This window comes from Martes martes (genome assembly GCF_963455335.1).
Source record: "Martes martes genome assembly, chromosome: 3".
Lineage (NCBI taxonomy): Eukaryota > Metazoa > Chordata > Mammalia > Carnivora > Mustelidae > Martes > Martes martes.
Genome location: NC_137890.1, coordinates 129,660,001 through 129,680,580, shown reverse-complemented (window position 1 = coordinate 129,680,580; position 20,580 = coordinate 129,660,001). Strand labels below are relative to the sequence as shown.

Below are 20,580 nucleotides of genomic sequence, written 5' to 3'. Positions count from 1 at the left end.
AAAACCAGTACATTTTCAATTCTGAAGGTCACTATGACCTCAATCAGTGGCAATATCTAACTGTGCTTATCTATATTCTAAAAATACAGAAACTATATAATGCCTGTTTATGAATTATCTTTATGGCCTAGACCAGTCATACCTGGAAAATGGGAACTTCATGTGTTTTTCTTAGGAATTTCATAGGGTTTAAGAAAGAGAAGATTCCAACAGGGATCACAGAGATAACAAAGCAGGAGTGAAAATACAAATGTGAAAAGCCACAATGATGAAAGTGGAAAGACATTAAGCACCATAAACAGTTTGTTATTAATTACAAATGCTATTCCATGTTACTAACAGATGAATTAGAACTACAGGAAGCCATTCATCATTGATTCATAGATTGCTCCCTACAAAGAGAAGGGATGAAGAAGTCAGGCTTTCTCGAGAGCTACTGTAGGGCTGAAGAAGGTCAACAGTGAATTCTGGGGTCTAGCAGAAGTGAATACTTGGGGCCACAGCTCTGCTATTTACTAGTTCATATGATTCTGGACAAGGTAATTCTGCTATGGCTTAGCTGACTTATAAAATGGAAATAATGAAGATAACTAATCTGTACCTCATAAGGCTGTTAAAAGATAAAGTATCAACACAATACTTGGCACATATTACTAGATGGCAATTATTACTACTTTATTACTTCTTGTATATTTAAGTATCTCAGTATTAACATAAGCAGATATGTAAAACAAAGGTCTTGTGATTCTTCCCTAATTTTCAAAGCAAACCGATGTGCTTAAAGAATCAGGGAGTGTATTTGGATCTCTAAAAGGTGAAAACTACGAAAACCAAAGACCTAATGGACAGATTCTACTGTGAAAGCAATCCCTTAAAGTACAGTTGACCCTTGAACAATGTGGGGGCTTAGCGGGTGCAGCTGAAAATCCAAATGTAACTTTTGGCTGCCCAAAAACTTAACTACAAATGGCCTAGTGTTGACTGGAAGACTTACTAATAACATAAACAGTCGAGTAATACAGATTCTGTATGTTATATGTATTATATGCTGTATTCTTTCAATAAAAAGCTAGAGAAAGGAAAATGTTAAGAAAATGATAAGAGAAAAAGTACATTTACAGTACTGTACTGTTTGCTAAAAGAAATCTACATTAATAATGGACCTGTACAGTTCAAACCCATGTGGTTCAAAAGTCAACTGTACTTAAGCACAATTTATGAAATGAAATTTACTTCACAAAACCTATTTACATAAATGTAATACCTTTGCTTCACTGCTTACAACTGGTTTTACAGGGAACTGGACTTCTGTGGCTTTCAATATTGTATTTTCTTGAAGAATGTCTTGTTGTGATTGATTGTGACCAAATGGCTTAAAAAAAAAAAAAAAGTTTAGAAATTTCTCCCAAAATATTTAAGCAGAGTAATTATCAGTGAATCCCCAAAATATACATGATTTCTGTTCTAAAAAATCTTCTTCGTTATCTGGATCTTGGGATGCATTCTCATAGAAACAAAGTTACAACTGATGAGGCTGAGTAAACCCATCTAATCAATCCTTAACATAGCTTAAACACGGTGAATAAGCACAGAAAATAATGCTGTTGCGATATATTTAAGATGAAATAAAAATATTAAAAAATCAGAATTTATTATGGCTGTTTTCAAAGTAAGAAATAGTGGAAACGTCTGTGAAAATTCCAAAGAATAAAATACTTTTACTACAGTACTGTCCTTCACTGACAGCTCTGGATTTGTTCCTAACTTGCAGTGACTTCCCATAGAAGTCCCTTCACCCTCTCTCCACACTGATGAAGGAGTTGGAAAGTATCTACAGGAGCCTGCAGCTCTGACTTCAAAATAAAGCGAGGTTTTGGAAGAATTAAGACTAAGTTTGACAGAGTTTCCCTGAGGAAGCACAAGGGGACACTATGCCCAGGCCAAACTGAGTACGTGTGTGGGGTGAGGTAGGAGTGGGGGAGACAATGTGAACAAGTAGAAAGAATGGAGTGTTTTGTTGGCTTGAGTATCCCTAACAGGAGAAAATGATGGCACTACTGATAGTTTCTTCTTTCACTTAAAAAAAAAAGGGGGGTGGGGGGGTGGTGTAAAGGGGCAAAAAGCAGATAAAGAAAGCTGCTGTGACATTAAAATAATCTGTTTGACCCATGGAAATTTTAGCAAGAAACAAAGGCCTGGCTTTCCTTAGAAGGATCTACACTGACTTCAAGTTAATGAAACTTTACATTTAAGAGGGAAAATTCAACTTAACTCCACACAGCAAAACGTTGTATACTGTAACTTACCTTTCTACCATAAAGACACTGAAAGAAAATAACACCAACTGACCACACATCAACCTTGTTGGAAATCTTTGGTGGTTCTTTTCCAACTACAAAACACTCGGGAGGTAAATACCTACAGTTTTTGGGGGAGAAAAGAGGAAAGGATACTATTAACAATCTGTAACTTAAGTCTTCTAAACATACCTGTAGAACACTCAGAATACTCAATACATAAAATCTTAGGACTTTCATGAATGAAAATCAAAACTTTGTAGCATTTACAACTTTGTGATAAAGTATGCAACACATACCTATTGTGTATGTGTATTATATATACTAAATTATTTTCCATTTCTGTAGGTAATATACATATATCAGTAGAAATTATAGTGTTCTACTTTGAGTAAGCAATAATAAATGCTCTCCCATACCCCTTCACCTGTGTTCAAACTGTAGGCAATTCTCTTCCTAACAACATATCTGACCAGCTGGCTCTTTTGTTTAGAAAAGCACATCATCATGCACTGCCAAGGTAAGACCTCACTGCTCTTGGTTGTAACACAGACCCATCCTATTCTAGAAGCAACTGGCTAGGCAGACAATTCACTTGGTTCCCAACACTGCTCCCTCGCCCCTACACGCTTCTTAATGTGACCAACTCTAATGCATTCCCTAACCACTCTTACTTATTTGGTGAGCACCTTTTTATTCTAAAGACCGACTGGACCTCCATAAGCCTCTGTTCCCTCCAGGCTGAGTTTTGCTTCTTCCCCCATGTAACCAGCTAGTATTATGGTACCTCTATTAGGGCATTAAACTAAAAATCACACTAAACTGTGAGCAGCTCAAGGAGTTATTATTCCCTGTGCAGTTTCTGAACACTAGCAGGATCTGAAATATATTAAGTATTCAAAAATACTATTTTCTACTTTTAGGTGCTATATGTAAGTTCATAATTTTATATAAAGGAAAGTAAAAATAAATTTGTCACATCTTAGCTTTTAAATAAAAAGACCCATCAGGGATGCAAGTATCTCTCAACTCTAAAATTTAGATAAACTAAAAAATCCTGAAAAGGAATAATACAGCTAAATGGGAATCTAACTCTTTTCCTTTAGTTTTATACTATGCTTAAAATCATTTAAATTTCAGCAAGATATGCACAGATTTCTTAAAAAACAAATCAAACTCAATGGGTTAAGCCTCTGCCTTCAGCTCAGGTCATGATCTTAGGGTCCTGGGATCGAGCCCCGTGTCAGAATCTCTGCTCAGCAGAGAGCCTGCTTCTCTCTCTCTCTGCCTGCCTCTGCCTGCTTATGATCTCTTTGAAATAAATAAATAAAATCTAAAAAAAAAAAAAAAACCACTAAAGATGACCAATAACTCATTTGTAATGTAAATCCTTTCCTACCCGTGCAAATCAAGTAAAAAGCCCGATTTATGAATAAAAGTGTATATTTTGTGTATACTTATGAAACAAAAACAGCTCTTAAACACTATGCTACACTGTCTCTTAAGACAAAAAGCTATAAGCAAGGAGAGAATTATAGGAAAGACACCAAAGCTAGTTGGGAAGAAATGACCACCAGGATTTAGTGAAGGACTGCATTTGAGACCTGAGAAGGAATGAGGGACAAAACTGATTTTCTTCTAAGTGATACTGACAAATAGTTTACATCTACTCCTAAAAGACTGTACAGAACATCCCAATTTACCAAATACAAAGCTAAAAAAGCTACTATGGCTGTAGGAAACTAACCATTTTTTAAAACATGTTTCTATGGGAAATACATTCCAGGTTACTACATAGAAATGCTCCAGCCAGAGGAAAATCTCCTTGCCCAGCTCTCCACTAGCAAAGCCAGAATGCGAGGGAAACAAATTGTGGAAGTCTCTGCAGAGGAAGGATGATCTATTATTGAGAACTGTCTAAATCTATTATTTTAGGCTATCTTCCATGGAATCCAGAGTTCTACGAAAGACTTGTTGCTAAAAGTCTGAAGACTACTGATTGAGGATACCACCTTTTAGGGGGTTGCTAGTTTGACGATTTTCTTCAAATATGGGCTGAAAAAATCCATGATTATCTTACTCATACTCCTAGAAAATGCTACAAGCAGAATTTTAAAGTTAAACGGCTTTAAAAGAACATATGAACATGACTAATCCCTATTTCATGAAAAGTTAAGTTCATACAGATCCAGAGCATTTTGTGGAACTGGTTATTATTTGCCTAGGCTGTGGGAAGACTGTTCCAGAAACCCTAATGTCACATTTATGTGTGTAGTCTCCATCTTGTTCAGTAAAGTTAAGTACAATTATCTCTCCAATTACAATCTTACTCCTTTTGCTACACTAAGTTTGTTTTGAAATTTTATAGTCTATAGTCTTCACTTTGGTGAATTTGACAGTAAGTCTGAAAATTCACACTGAAGTGATTTTTGTCAACACCTAGGTATTCTGAAGGGAATGACATTCCTTTAGACTTAGATCTGTGAATCTACAGTTCTATCTAGAGTTTATATGTATGAAGTTATGAAATGGGATTTCTGAGAGCCAAGTCCAAAGACTAAGAATATTCCAAACTTCTTTCCCATGCATGATCAACAAAATCCACATCTCCAATAAAAACTGTCACCATAGAACCTCTACACAGAGGACTTCATGCTTATGGCTACTGCTTATAATAATCAGGATGTTATCTTCACTTAAGTATTTTTAACCGATGATAAACCTCACTTGTGCATACAGAAGAAAATCCATGATTCTCCATGTGAGGAGTTCATGGCTGGTAGATACTGAAGTCACTTGCCAATGCTGAGTTCTTCTCCCTTTACTTTGTTGATATTTACGGTTAAGACCAGAAGAGAAAAGAAGACTTGACAACAGTCATCTCCCTTTTGACTCACACTTCATATTAGAACTCTTACCACAGTAAACTCAAAGATATATGAAAATAAAAATTAAACTCTCATAAAAAGTAATCTAGACAATTTTGCTATTTTAAATTATACATTTACCAGTAAGTGCCTGCCCCTTGAGAAGTTAGATCCATTCCATCTACACCATAGCTATCATCATCCATGATCTTGGACAGACCAAAATCAGTGATTTTGATTTCTCCACATGCTGTGCCATCTACCAGAAGGATGTTTCCTAAGAACAAAATATAAAGGCTTTTTTTAATGATACATAGATGACATCGGGGGAATAGATACATATTTAACATACGTAGTTAAAAATGTAAATTTAAAATATAATTTTAAAATATGGTGATTCAATGGGCATTTTAAATTCTTCTAGTATTCCACTGACTTTACAGAACTACACCAAGAAGGTTTTCAGATAATTAATAAATATGACTTTTAAAAAACTATAGGCTTTAGAACTTTAAAAAATTCAGACAAATTTTATTAATTACCTGGCTTAAGATCATAATGTATAATAGGGGGTTTGATTTCATTGAGATATCTTAGTGCATTTACAATCTGCATTACAATAGACCTAGCTTCCTTCTCTGACATTAATTTATGTTGCTTCAGATAGAAATCCAAGTCATTGCCTTCACAGTATTCTAACACTGTACAAAACCTACAATGAAGAAGAGAAAAAATTAGACATAAAACATTATCCAATAATTTGTTATCACAGTGATGAAATGAAGAGTATATCATCATTACAGAATAAGGAAAAAAAAAGCAAACATACTTTTTTTTAAAAGCTAATCCTTATATTCACTTACGTATCTGTATCCAAGGAGAAATAATCATAGAGTTTAACTATCCTAGGGTGATCCAGTTCTTTGTGTATTCTATATTCTCTGCAGGCGTGTCTATGGGAAAAGAGAGTCTATTTATTCTCCATGACTATTAAATGTATTTTCATTTGATAAAAACCAGAAAGTATTAATACTTACTTGTGGTAGTTTTCCTTCTTCTCATCTCTCCAGCTTTTATTAAGCTGGTGGATCTTCACAGCAGCATATCTTTGTTCATAAAGGTCAAAAGCCTAAGATTCAAGGCACAGAAGAGTTAGGACCAAAGACCAACTGAATAGCTAAAGAGATTTTAAAAAAATTGGTGATAATTTTTATAATAATATGGAATTAGAATATACACTACAGTTTTTGGTCTGCTATGATTATATATAGTTCAACAACATATTTACAGTCAGAAACAAGATACAAATTCCATTATATACATCAGAGAAAACTTTAATGTGAAATTTCACATTCAGGTTTCATAAATGCCAATATACTGAATCACAATAAAACAATAAAGCCGTTATTTGTTTTTTTAATACGGATCTGGCTCCTCTACAGTAGCAAAAGCAGTAATCAGCCAACAAAACAGATGGCTGTAGTGTGTTTTTTATGGGTTGGATAAAGCAAATCTTTTTCCTCTACCTTTCCTAGTGATCCCTCCCACTTCCTTAAAAATAAACAAGTTCGGGCAAAATAAATAAATAAATAAATAAGATATAAAATAAAAATAAACAAGTTTGTAACAATTTTCAACTGTTTAAAAAATTCTAAACTTTATGAAACTGTTCAAACATAACGATACATCAGTATCACACCTAACTACATCAATAAAGATTCCTTAAAATCTCCTCTAATACCCAACTTGTCTTCAATTTTTATTGGTTGTCTCTAAAAAAGAGGTTTTATACTGGTTGGTTTGATCAACAGCCTTCATCTTATGAAAAAAAAAAAAAAAAAGAAAGATCAGTATTCTTTTACGGTCTCAGGTAATCAAAAAATTTTTAAAAAGACTTGAATGTCATTTAAGAGCAATCTAATAATTTAGGTTCTGTGATTTATAGACAAGGTACCCCCTTGAAAAAAAAAACACTTAAATTTTATGTATTAGAAAGAAGGTCCACAGTCTCTACTCCCCCATCAACTTAACCTAAAAATAAGAACAGTAGACTATCACAAAACTATAAAAGCCTAAGATCAGAAATATTATAGGATGCAGTAGTTAATAATATTCATTTTGGAGTCAGATAAACTTATCAACTACAAAACTCTGGGTTGCTGAAAAGATTAAATGGGGTAAAACACATAAACTGTTAAATACTAGCTAATTATATTATTAAAAGCTTAAAGAAATAGAAAAGATTAAAAAGAAAAGTTCGTGTGAGAGAATGTAAAAAAGCATAAAGGGTAACAGAAGAAAGTAACATTTTAAAAAGACTACTAATAAATATTATCAATATATATGGACTTATATATGACACATTTTTCTCCCAAGATTAGGTGAGTAAAGTATACCCTTCCCATAAGGCTAATATGGTCGATTACTGAGCAACTGATTCAGTATTTTCCACTTTGGTGTAGATAAAAGTCTGTATTTTTTGACTCACAATCTGCTACTTTGTTTCACAGTGGACCTGTCAGCCGTGAAAAGGCTTTGAAGGGGTTGGAGAAAGTGGTTAGTATTTAGGTCAGTACTGAACAAAGTTATTAGGCCCCAATCTGCATTTTCTATTTCCTACATAAGCCCTTTCCTCAAAAAGAAAAGCTCCTCTTAGCCTCTATCTGCGATATTAGAAACAGTGCCAAGGCTATAGGGCACTGGCAGGAGGCTGTCATGAAAGGTCATGACAAAAAGCTCAGAAACTGGGCAACATTAAGGCTGAGCAAGTGCTAACTGTACTTTTGGTGATTTTTAGATCCAGAGTGAGCCATTATGATTTTCTGTTCTACTTTGTAGCTTGAGTAAGCCTACTTGAACCACTAAGTGCTTGACGATGAACTACTATTCGAATCAGACAACCAGGAATTGGAAGAGCCATAGATCACTTCTCATGAGTGATGAGGGACAGAGCCTCGATGCTTAATGCTTGTCCAACTTAATACAACAAAAACAAAATGGTTCACAGTTGAACAAAGATAAGAACTGAAGTTTTCTGAATCCAAATCCCATTATTCTTTCCCAGAGTCAGCAACAGAATCCAGGTTTGTCTTCAGTAAACTGAGAAGGCACAGTCCTTGCCTCACTTAACAAGAGAGGATTTCTAATAATAGTCTGAAGAGCTCATATTTGCTAAGCACCAGTGTTCCTTGATACAGCTCACCTAATCATTACAGCAATCCAGGGCACCTGGGTGGCTCAGTGGGTTGAGTGTCTGACTATTGGATTCAGCTCAAGTCTAGATCTCAGGGTCCTGGGACTGAGCCCTGCGAAGGGCTCCATGCTCAGCATGGAGTTTCTCTCTCCCTCTATCCCTATCCCCATGTTCTCTCTCTCTCTCTCTCTCAAAAATAAGTAAATAAATGTTTACAAAAAAAAGTCATTACTACAATCCTATGATGTAAGCACTGTTATTATTCCCAGATGGAAGACTGAGGCAGAGGATGGTCAAGTCATAAGCCCAAGTATATACAGTTAGTAAACAGCAGTCAGTTCTAGTCAGGATTCAAACCCAGCCTATCTGGCTTCAGAACCCAAGCTCTTAACCACTAATTATACTAATACATAACAAAACAAAGCACAGAGTGTCAACAAGGAGCTATAAAAGGTAGACCCACAGGGAAGTCTTCTACAGGAATTAAGTTTAAGGTGAGGATATGCCCTCTGATAAGACTTCATCCTAATTAGGAGCAAATGGGCAGCCCCTGGGGCTTATAAGCAGGAGCATGAGATGAAAAGGCCACTACAGCTGCAGCATACATCAATAAACTGGAGAGACTCAATGAGCCCTAAAGATGGTGATTAGCTAGGAGGCTCAGGGAGCAATGCAAACAAGAAACAAGGAGGCCTTCTAAGACAGAGAGGAGCAGGGTCATTGCTAGATATAAGAGAGCTTAATGATATAACTTAGCAGTGGGTACCAGGGACTGGTTTTTTTTGTTGTTGTTGTTTTTTTTTTAAGGATTTCATTTATTTATTTGACAGAGACCACAAGCAGGCAGAGAAGCAGGCAGAGAGAGAGAGAGGAGGAAGCAGGCTCCCTGCCGAGCAGAGAGCCCGATGCGGGGCTAGATCCCAGGACCCTGGGATCATGACCAGAGCTGAAGGCAGAGGCTTTAACCCACTGAGCCACCCAGGCACCCCCCAGGGACTGGTTTTATGTTGAGGGAAGAAGTTACGGAAAAGGTGGAGCAAAGGATGGCCTCTGGTTTTTCACTTGAGGGATGGACTAGATGGATGTATTACAGTGGGGAGCAGTGTCAAAAGGAAAGGTTTTGGAGAAGAGGAAGATAACTTTTGGGTCAGACCTGAGTTTGTACTGCATATGAAGCATCCATGTGAGGTAAAAAGACTAAGTCATGTATACCAACAGGTATGGAGCTCAGAAGGAAAGTGTAAGATGGATATTATGTATACTGCTACAATAATGGCTTTCTTTTCCTAAGAATGAAAATCCTCTTCAGATTTCTCTTGGTTAGGAGAAACAGGCATTAATGTAGGTCTTTTGTAAAAAAGTGAAGAGGCCTAACACAAACTTTGGAAAGCAGGGGGTACACTTCCCTTTACGCCATTTTGGCTTACGAAAGGTTTCACTAGAACCTTCTACTTTTGGATAGCTGGGGAAACCTGTATTTGAAAAGAAGAATATAGAATGATAAAAGACCTTAGGAACTACAATTTTTTTTTTAAAGATTTATTTATTTACTTGAGAATGAGTGCATGAGTTGGGGGGGAAGAGCAGAGGGAGAGGGACAAGCGACTCCCCTCTGAGCTTTAAGCCCAACCCCATGACCCTGAGATTATGACCCTGAGCTGAAATAAAGAGTCCAACACTTTACGGACTAAGCCACTCAGGAGCCCCAAGAACCACAAAATTTAAAGGTTGGGCAGAAAGATACAACATAAAGTGAAAAAAGGTAAGATACAAAACACTGAACATAGTTGACTAAAATTTTTCTACATTTATACAGGTGCATTTAAGAAATACTGGCCTTGGGTAGAGATTTGGGTAAATTTAGGACATGTAAGTCTTGTGACACGTTTAAATTAAGGGGTACAATCTTTCAACAAATGTACTGTATTAAATGGCCACCTGCCTCTCATGATTCTAATGACCATTATTTGTATCAGACTGGCTACTGGTAATGAGGTACCCAGATTATCGATGTGATGCATGGAGTCTCCACTCTTGAGATTAAGACAACATAAGCCATGAGGCTCTTTTGTAATGAGAGCTGGGACATAAAATCAGTCAAAAATCATAAAATCAATCAATGAAAGGCAAGTACTTCTTAACCATGTACTTCTCTATCTTTGCTATTTTAGTGTAAGAACAGAAAAAAAATCTATATTACCTTATACACTTCACTAAAGCCACCTCTACCAAGCAGATGAAGTAACAAATATCTTTCATTTAACGTTGGGTGATCTTTGAACCTTAAGGGTAGGAGAAAAAGACACTTAGGTACATAAAAACACATACAAAAAGGTTCCTTACCACAATAACGTTTCATTCTCTCTTCTACTTCAAGCTATTTCTTTCTCAGCAACTCTTCTGCTTATTCTGAATTCCATTCTGTACTGCTTTTCGTTCTCCACCTGCATGGCTACTTTCAATCTGATCTCTTTGATGTTCACTAAGCTTAATGTTTAGCTGAACATTCAGGTTCAATAACCAACAGCACTCTGATAAAGACTTACCACTTACCAACTCCTGTATTTCTAAGAGCTTTATGAAATCCCACAACTACTCAGTAGGAATTATTTCCAATGGAAAAATATACTTTTATATGGGAGTACGGTTAATCAAGATTTTACAGTAGTACTGACATATGATTAAAAATAATTATATGTATAAATTGGCCTTCATACATGATTAAATTTTACTGTCTTTGGACTTCTTTAAATAAAATTTCAATTCCCAATTAAAAAATGAAAGCTTAAAAAAAGAAACTTAGAAAAAAAATCACTCACAGATTTATACTCTTATTACTATTTAACATTTACTGCTCCTGCTATATATTAAGAATTTACATGTATTAACTCATTTATTTCTCAGCCAACCCTTATGAAGTAGGCCTTGCTACTATTTCTTATTTTACAGATGAGGGCACCACTGCACCCAAAGGTTAAGTAACTTGCTCAGGTCAACAGTTAATATATGACAGGGCTTTCCAGAAAAAAGTGATTCCAAAATGCGCACTCTTGAAATTAAAAAACAAAACAAAACCCAAAACAATGATAGCTTTATTAATTCCATGTGTAAATACATTTTATTTTATTCAAAGTCAATTGGATAAAGCTTTGGCAATTTCTTTTCTTGAAGAACTTGTTAATAGAAGAGATTTCTGCTAAGTTTTTGTTTTTGCTTTTTTTAAAGTAAACTTTTTTGTAAAGCAAACCCCAATGTGAGGTTCGAACTCACAACCCAAGATCAAGAGTCGCAAACTCTACTGACTGAGCCAGCGAGGCACTCCACCGTTTCATTTTAAAGTGAAATGAAAAGCTGTAACAATTCACTTAATTTTCATCAAGTGGGCTAACTCATACCCACAAATAAGTTTGAACATAATTTTCAGAAGAGACAACTGTAAATTAGTTTTGTCCTATCCTCTTTATTAGAACTCTCATCTGGTACATAGCTACATTATTTCATTCACCTTATGCAGAGGAAGGATCTGTACATTTATGAATTATACATACACAAATGATCATGAATAGGCCTTCTTTTAAGCAAGATATTTATCGTTCATTAGAGAAACTGGCCATTTCTAACTGCGACTTTCATATTAGGTCATGAAGCTTTAAATGACACAAGTCTTATAGATAAAGTATAAAAAGACACTCTTCCCCTCCTTCACATCAATTAAATCCCAAGTAGTACCTTGGTTAATTTCTATCTTCTTCATAAAGCTCCCACCAGTCCACAGTTATTTTCTCTTCTTTTGAGGTAGCATTTAATATCTATGGCACTCATTTTGATAAGCAAGATAAAGACAGAGACTATAGTTTAAACTTCTGTTTCTTCTACAGTTTTTGCATAAATTGAAATAATTTCAACTATGGCTTACTGAAATAATGTTAGTTGAAACAATTTCTCCTTCACTATTGTAGTATTTACTTTGGTATTCAGTCAACAAATATTTGGGGCCTAGCATGTGCCAGGCACTGGTCTAAGGTTTGGGGATATAGCAAAAATAAAACGAAGTCTCTGCTCTCATGTAGCTTACATTCAAATGTGAGGAGACAGACAACAACAGAAAAATAAATCTGTAATTCCAGGTAGTGTTAAATGCTATGAAAAAATAAAGAAAGGCAAGGATACTGAGAGAAGAGATGGAATGAGGCAAGGACTGCTATCTTATACAGGGTGGCCTAGGGACAGCCTCTCTAATGATCATTTGGAGTGAAATAAGGAGTAAGCCACTCAGATATTTAGAGGAAGAACACTTCAGGCAGAGGAAATGACATGCACAAAAGTCCTGAGATGGGAATGTGCTAAATAAACATGTTCTAGGGGGCCAGCTTGTGCACAACATATAAATGAAGGAAGGATGACAGAGATGGGGGTGGTGAGGTGGCCAGAGACCAGATCACAAAAGGCCTTCTAAACATGGGAAGGACTTTGGATTTTTTCTAAGTGCTCTGAGAAGCCCCCCAACAAGAAAATATTGTGTGCATGCTCTCCACAGGAGAGAAAAAACTTTTTATCACATAAAATTGTAAATTATGAATAACAACTTACTGCGAATTATCTTCATTATTTATTCTTTTGAGCTCTCGAATATGAAGATTTCTGACTCTTTCCAAACGTTCAAGTTCTGCCTGGATTTCTGCCTCTTCCTGAAAATGAAGAGAGGGGACTATAACAAGCTCAATTTATTTGCAGTATAAAAAAGATATTTTTACCCATGCATCAATTTTTTACAGTGATGGGAAGAATAGTGTATTATAAAGTACCACTGAGTTAAAAGACCAAAGTGCACTTTTCAATGCCTGAAAGATGGAAAGAGATAAGGCAAAAGCCTATTTCAAGAAACCATCCTCCACATGAAAATCTATACCTAATGAGATGCTGAGTTTTATTCTGTACTACAAGAAATCTATTTTTATAATATCTAAACTGAATAGATATTTTATAATATTTTAGATATTTTATAATATCTAAACTGAAAATGACTGCAAGGTAGTTGAGGCTGACTCAACTGAGGCTGACATACAAAATGAGATGAAAGTTTTATTTCTGGTACTCCCAATTTTAATTTAAGAGGGAATAATTTAATAATACAAAACAAATGAAGGTATTTTACAATAGTCAAAAAAGGAAGAAAGGAAGAAGACAGAACCACTGATTATTTCTAAACCTTACAATGTCTGAAACACACACACACACACACACACACAATCTGACCACTCACTTAGGATAAATCCCCCTACACTCTTAAAAGACTCTAAAAACAAAAATTATATGGACAGCTGTGGTAGATCCTCAGTTATCAGAGCAGCTCTAGGCAAAGTCTAAAGAAATTAACATTTAATATGAAAATTTTGATAAATATATTTCATGTCTCAAAATATACAATTTTGAGAACATTTTAAAAAAATCAGACCCCAAATAAACAACCACCCATCTTACACATCTCTTTGATTTGTCAATATAAATCTGAATACTCCACAAGGGACAGACAAGGATATACCAAATTTTGGTGGAAAATTCTTGAAATGCCCAATTTTATAATATTTCTGAATATCTGTTGAGTAAATAAACAAATACAAATTGCCTTGGCCTAAATGTGTATCCACTAACATTATAAATCTGTACTACATGGAATAGAAGTTGTTTCTGAATATTATACTTAAACATATCTGTATTATATTAGCTCCTTTTAATGATTTTTTATTAAAAAATCCTTTAACTAAAAAATAATTGTGAAGTTTACTTTGAAAATATAAGTATCATTTCATTCCAAAGCAGAGAGATGTATAAAAGGTCTAACACCTTTATCTAAGGCTTAAACTGAAAGGAATATTCTAATTATGACAGAGAAAAACAAATGTTTGCAGATTAAAAAAAACAATCTGAGTATATTGTTTGTATTCCATTTGACCCTTAAGGTTATTTTTATTATTTTAAAATGAAACTCAAGAGCGCCTGGGTGGCTCAGTGGGTTAAGCCGCTGCCTTCGGCTCAGGTCATGATCTCAGGGTCCTGGGATCGAGTCCCACTTCGGGCTCTCTGCTCAGTGGGGAGCCTGCTTCCCTCTCTCTCTCTCTCTCTGCCTGCCTCTCTGCCTACTTGTGATCTCTGTCAAATAAATAAAATCTTTAAAAATAAATAAATAAATAAATAAAAATAAAATGAAACTCAACCATTACTTGTTGCAGATACTTAATATGGAATAGGCATTAGATGATAAATAGAAACTTTCACAGAAATTTAAATGAAGATAAACCTTTCTAGAATTTTGGGGAGTTTTTTTAAATACACTAAACAGATGGTCTTAATTTAACTGAAATTTCTTAATACAGCTTCAGTCACAAATATTTCTTATTTTAATGAAAAAAGAAAAAGTAATAAATAGTCTAGGGGATTAAATAATTGAAGATTCATCACAAGGACAGCAAACAGATTAAAAACTTTTGGAACAAGACTCAAATCACAGCTTAATTGTCTTAATTTATAAAGACCTATAAAGTAGAATAAGAAACTGGCTATATAGGTATGTCCGAGTATGAAAAATTCAAATTCATTTATACCACAGAACACTGAAAGTGGTAACTCTTTCCTTATGTATTACTAACATTTTCAGTCTTAAAATTTGCCATTAATTTGATTCTCACACATGTAGGAAGCAACTAAACACTTGGTAGGCTGGTGGAATTTTAAATATCTGACAATGTCTAATTATTAGGATAACTAAAATAAATTGATTTAACTTTTATTTGAAATTGTGGTATAGGGATACTATTTCAAAAGAGAATTTATAGAAATTAAATTTTGCTGAGTCAATAAATACATAATTATGAGATTCAACTAGATTGTTGATAGAATTAATTTGCTTAATATTTTTTAGTAATCTTCAGAGGTCCATACAATGGCAGTAACCAATATAACAAAATAAATACTCATTAAAGAAAGTAGAATGTAAGTCTTTGTGAGTTAAGCAAACTTTTTATCCTCTATAAAACATGACAGGTATGTCCCATAAAATCTTACAATCTAAAAGCACAGGCAAGCTGCATTTGGTTTGAATTATAAAGGTCACAGGAAAAAACAAAATGTCAGAAGCACTAAGGAAAAAAAAAAAGAAAAGGAAAAAGCTGGATCCTCTGTATTTTAAGAGGAAATGTCAAGTAAAGGAACTTTTTTTTTCCTAATAACCAAGTCTTATATACCAATAAACATAACTCCTTTATAGTCAGTGAAATATATTTACATCTTATCTTCCATATTGTAATTTTTTATTTATTCCACACATCTTGGACCTTAAACTAAAGTGACACACTTCTGGGGGAAAGATAATTCTGAAATTCTTAAACCTCACTGGGGGCAAAAAAAAAAAAAGTATACATACTCCTATGGACTGAAGGTTTGTGTTCCCCCCAAATTCATGTTTAAGCCCACTGTGATGGTATTTGGAGATGGGGCCTTTGGGAATTAGATTAGGTCATGAAGGTGGGGCCCTCATGGTGGGATTAATGGCTTTACATGGAGGCGGAGAGAGAGAGTTCTAGCCTCCCCACCTGGTCCCCTCTTTGTGGGAGTACAGATAATAGGACATGTGAGGACTTGAGAAGGCAGCCATCTAAAACCAGGAAGAAGGGGCGCCTGGGTGGCTCAGTGGGTTAAAGCCTCTGCCTTCGGCTCAGGTCATGATCCCAGGGTCCTGGGATCGAGCCTGGTATGGGGCTCTCTGCTCAGTGGGGAGCCTGCTTCCTCCTCTCTCTCTCTCTGCCTGCCTCTCTGCCTACTTGTGATCTCTGTCAAATAAATAAATAAAATCTTAAAAAATAAATAAAACCAGGAAGAAACAGATCCTCACAAAAAATTGAACTGTGCTGTACGGACCCTGATCTTGGATTTCCACCTTGTGAGAAAATTAATTTCTGTTGTTTAAGATACCTAGTCTATAGTATTTTGTTATGGCAGCCCAAAAGATTAATACACATACTTTCAGGCAAATGTTAGGATAATACAGCCTAGTAACCTCTCTTTACATAAAGGGGCAAAGCCCAGTTTTTGTATGGCCCCAGGGTTCAACAGTCTAGAATACAGTAGTCTCATCAACGGATCTACATTTAGTGCAGTCATTTCCAAAGATCTATCCTGTAGACTACACTCCCCTTGCTTGAGATCAGCATTAATCTCTGGGCTGTCCTCAAAATTAATCATTTTCAGAGGGCTCAGGAGAACCAAGTGTGACCCAGACTCACAACTGACCTGAGTTTATATACAATGGAATCCTCACGCCCATGGCAAAACTAGGCCAGATTACTAAAATACAAGAGAGAGAATCCAACTAGATAGATGGGGCTTAAGAATACCAATTTCAATCCTTGAGTCATCCACTAGCTGAGCAGTTAAAGCAGAAGAAGAAACATGTATAAGAACAGACTTTTGAGAGAGAGAGAGAGAGAGGGAGAGGTAGGTTTGGAGATCACATACGGTAAAAGGAAACAGCTCTTTTCTGTTTAAACAGAAAGATACAGCAATGGACAATTTAACCGTGTACAGTACAGCTATTCTAACAGTATTTTAAAATAAGCTCTTAATATTCTGAATTAAAACCCAAGTCATACAAGTACACAACAGATCTCAATACTGCCCCACTGCTTAACCTGCAAAACACACAACCTCCCAAAACTTTTAACTTTAAAAAAATTTATGTGGAAGGCACATTCCACAGCAACTTAACCAAAATGGTTTGTCCTTCAGCATAAGTTTGACATAAAAATGCTTTGTATTTGTAAGCTAAGTCTTTTCTGGCAACTTAATATCCCCTTGGCTCGACTTCCTAAGCCAAAAGTCAGCAACAGTAATACAGAATCTCTGTAAAATGCCAGGTTAAAACTACTAGGTCGATTTCAGTGCATTTCCCATAACGGCGATTTTTAAAACAGCAACTACTAAAAGAAAGGTGGGGTGTGTAGGCATTAAAGCTATAAAGCTTACAGAATTATAAAATGCATCTTCACATGTAAAACTGATATTCCCTGAAAAGAATTAAACATACTAGTTTAAACAACTTCAGCAAATCTTGAGTATGTTACATGTTATATCCACAAAAAACCCTCAGTTTCAAAGAGTTGCTTTTCTATAAAGCCAAGATAAGATAGAAAGTATTTTGATATAACATTCTCAGCTTGAGAATGAGAGTTGGTAAAAAATAAATTCTGTATGGTATATTTTGAAGATGGCAGAAGAGGAGAAAAGCATATCACTTCCAACAGTCTATTCAACAGCACTGTCACATTACTCAGTCTAGGAAAACTAGTTCAGAATGAGGTTTCAAAAAGTTTAACTCCATATTCATTTTAGTAATATGAACAATATTAATCCCTCAAAAGCTGGTATCCATAGGTCCTCAAATTTTTTAATTTCATAAACTATAATGTCATTCTAAAAGTTCATCACCAGGAAAGTGAAAGGTGAAATTCACAAAGGCACTATTGAAAGCTAATGGAGAGAAAGAGCCGTGCAGAAAAAAAGAATTAAAAAGAAAATCATTAACAATTTACTTAATCTTTATCCCTGTCGTATGTTCCCAGATTATTTCTATTACATGCTTTCAAATACTTTAAATGTGGATATGAGATATGAACCATTAGAAATATGAACCAACCAATCAACAAACCAAAAAAACAGATAAAAAAACAGATAAAGCAAGTGTGAACTTCCAGAGATCAGTTTTAAAACAATTGACCATAACCCTGTTTTGTATGATTATGAAGATTGAAAACTGGGTCAGAGGAGGAGAGGGGACAAAAATTATGAAATTCCTGGGGTTGGGGGGCGAGTTCATTCCTAACTACATAACTACATGCTCCCTCTACTCCCCTCCGCAATCACTGAACTGGTTATTACTGATGGGAGCATACTGTCTCCCTCAGATGTATTTCACTGGCTTAGATAATTATTTTAGAACTTTAATGTGTTCTTCTCTCTACACTTCATTTCCTTCTTTTTTTAGGGGGAGGGTGTGAAGGTAGGGGTGGTATTTTATTCTCTTCAAATGCTGAAATACATACATTAAAACCCCTGAGAATAACTGTTAAAATAGGGAGGTTTTGATTCTGTCAGTTCCCCCATTCTATTAGAACAAGACAAAATAAAACGCTTCCCAGCAGCAAATAAATGTAACAATTCAACTGACTGGCAAAATTTAAATATTTAGTACACTTCTTGAAAAAGAAATTACAGCTGCTATATTAGATATTCCTTGACGTTAAACATGAAGCAAGATGCTGACACCACACCATGGCACACACAGGCATCATGCCTTATAGCACATCGTAGTCCTCCACACTGGCTGGTTCCTCTGAACCTTCCTCAGGATTTGCATGGATTGATATATTTTTTTTAAAGCATGAAAATATTTAACTTTCTACACAATGATGGAAAGAACTTAGTCTTCTAGACTCTCTTGATGCATATGAATATACAGGTGACCCTTGAACAACATGGATTTAAACTGCACGGGTCCACCTATAGGCAGATTTTTTTCAACAAATTACTGTAAATGTATTTTCCTCATAATTTTCTTAAGAGCATTTTTCTCTAGCTTCCTTTATTGTAAAAATAGAGTATATATTTAATATAGAAAATTTGTGTTAATTGACTGCTTATGTTACTGGTTAAGTCTTCTGGTTAAGAGTAGGCTATTAGTAGTTTTGGGGGGAGACAAGTTATATGAGGGTTTTGTGCACTCAGGGTGGAGGACAGTTGGTGCTCCTAACCCCTGCATTGTTCAAGGGTCAACTGTAAATGGCATGGAGTTATAGTTCTGATTGGGAAGGGCCAGTGGCCAAGCAACTGTTTTCTTTTTTGGTGAAATAATGATCTCTAGACTGAATTTAGAAACATGAATTGAACTCTGCTCTAACCAATGGCTAACATGACTTCTAAAATTCTTTCTAAAATTAAAAAAATTCCATTAGCTATAAAACTGGATTAAAATTGATTAATTAATATTAATTAAAGAAGCACAACACATTTTACCTCTAAATTTTCATTTTGGTAATTGAAAATCAACTACCAAGTTAAGATGTATGACTGCAAATGGGGAAACACAGAGCAAGTAATGTTTATAGATTCATAAGAGTAGGAGGTAAAATATGAACACTGGGAGTCTTCCTGTCTACAGCCAGTCCCATATTCTCTCAGCAGAGTCATCTTTTATAGACTACTACTCATTTTTTAAACGGGAAACAGTAGTAAGGACAGAATGTCAAGTTTAGAATTCTAACACTCTTCTTGGCACTTTTCCTGCTCAAATATGCCAAGAAATCAGGAACCTCATAACATGGGCTTAATCACAACCTTTTCTACTACAGTGTATTTTCATCAGACTTCCACTGAAAACTACTGTCTTATACGAGTAGCATCTTTTCTTATGTTCTAGAGAAATATAATGTACAATGTGGTTGGCTTTAACTGAGAAAAGAATTCCCAAGAGATTTCTTCCAGTCATGGCCATGAATATAAAGGTAAGCACGAAATTTAGAGATTAAGCCCTCTAGAATTAAACTGTTCATTATTTTCATATTTTTATTCAAACCTAAAGTGATAATAAATGTCATATGCAAACTTATTCTTTGTGGTTATACTAAGGATTTGATAAATCAGATGACAATGGTATTCTAGAAAGAAAGACCAAAGGAGATATCAAACTTCAAGAATATTTGGGGGTCAATTCACCTAAAACCAATGCCCTGTATTCTCCACTGTTCAAAAGGCTTGTAGACAATCCATTGTCTTCCATTTCAACTAGTTGCATGGTCCACTGTGAAGGAGTGAGAAAAAGAGCTGTGTGCTTGTTCTTGACCTGTAAAGATTTCATCATGGAAGATTAGTACTGATGCTGCTGCTGCCTGTTACTGGTTGTTTCTCTTTGCAGATGCCAATATCGGTCAGAGAACAGGATTTCAATGGCAGAGTTGTTGCTATACTGTTATCTCTTCAGAACGGAGGCACAGGGAGAGATGAATGCCACATCGCAAGGAGCAAAGGAGAGAGAGAGAAAGAAATGGTGTCAGGTGGCATGTTGGATGTGATTTTTGTTTTAGTAGAGATTGAGATGACTGCAAATTGTTTAGCTGATTCCTTCGGTCTGCAAGATACATTTGTGTTGGTGTTGATGATTCTTGACTAATCCTGT

At 35.3% G+C, this 20,580-nt stretch overlaps 1 protein-coding gene across 1 annotated transcript in view; it reads right to left on the bottom strand.

Moving 5' to 3' along the window:
- Positions 1-20,580, bottom strand: part of TLK1 (tousled like kinase 1) — a 143,480-nt gene that overhangs the window by 6,382 nt on the left and 116,518 nt on the right. The window contains exons 13-20 of the mRNA XM_080798070.1: positions 12,948-13,045; positions 10,558-10,639; positions 6,202-6,293; positions 6,028-6,117; positions 5,707-5,876; positions 5,306-5,441; positions 2,307-2,418; positions 1,265-1,372 (exon numbers count right to left, since the gene is read on the bottom strand). Coding sequence (XP_080654196.1) covers positions 1,265-1,372; positions 2,307-2,418; positions 5,306-5,441; positions 5,707-5,876; positions 6,028-6,117; positions 6,202-6,293; positions 10,558-10,639; positions 12,948-13,045 — 888 coding nt within the window. The remainder of the gene's footprint in view (positions 1-1,264; positions 1,373-2,306; positions 2,419-5,305; positions 5,442-5,706; positions 5,877-6,027; positions 6,118-6,201; positions 6,294-10,557; positions 10,640-12,947; positions 13,046-20,580) is intronic.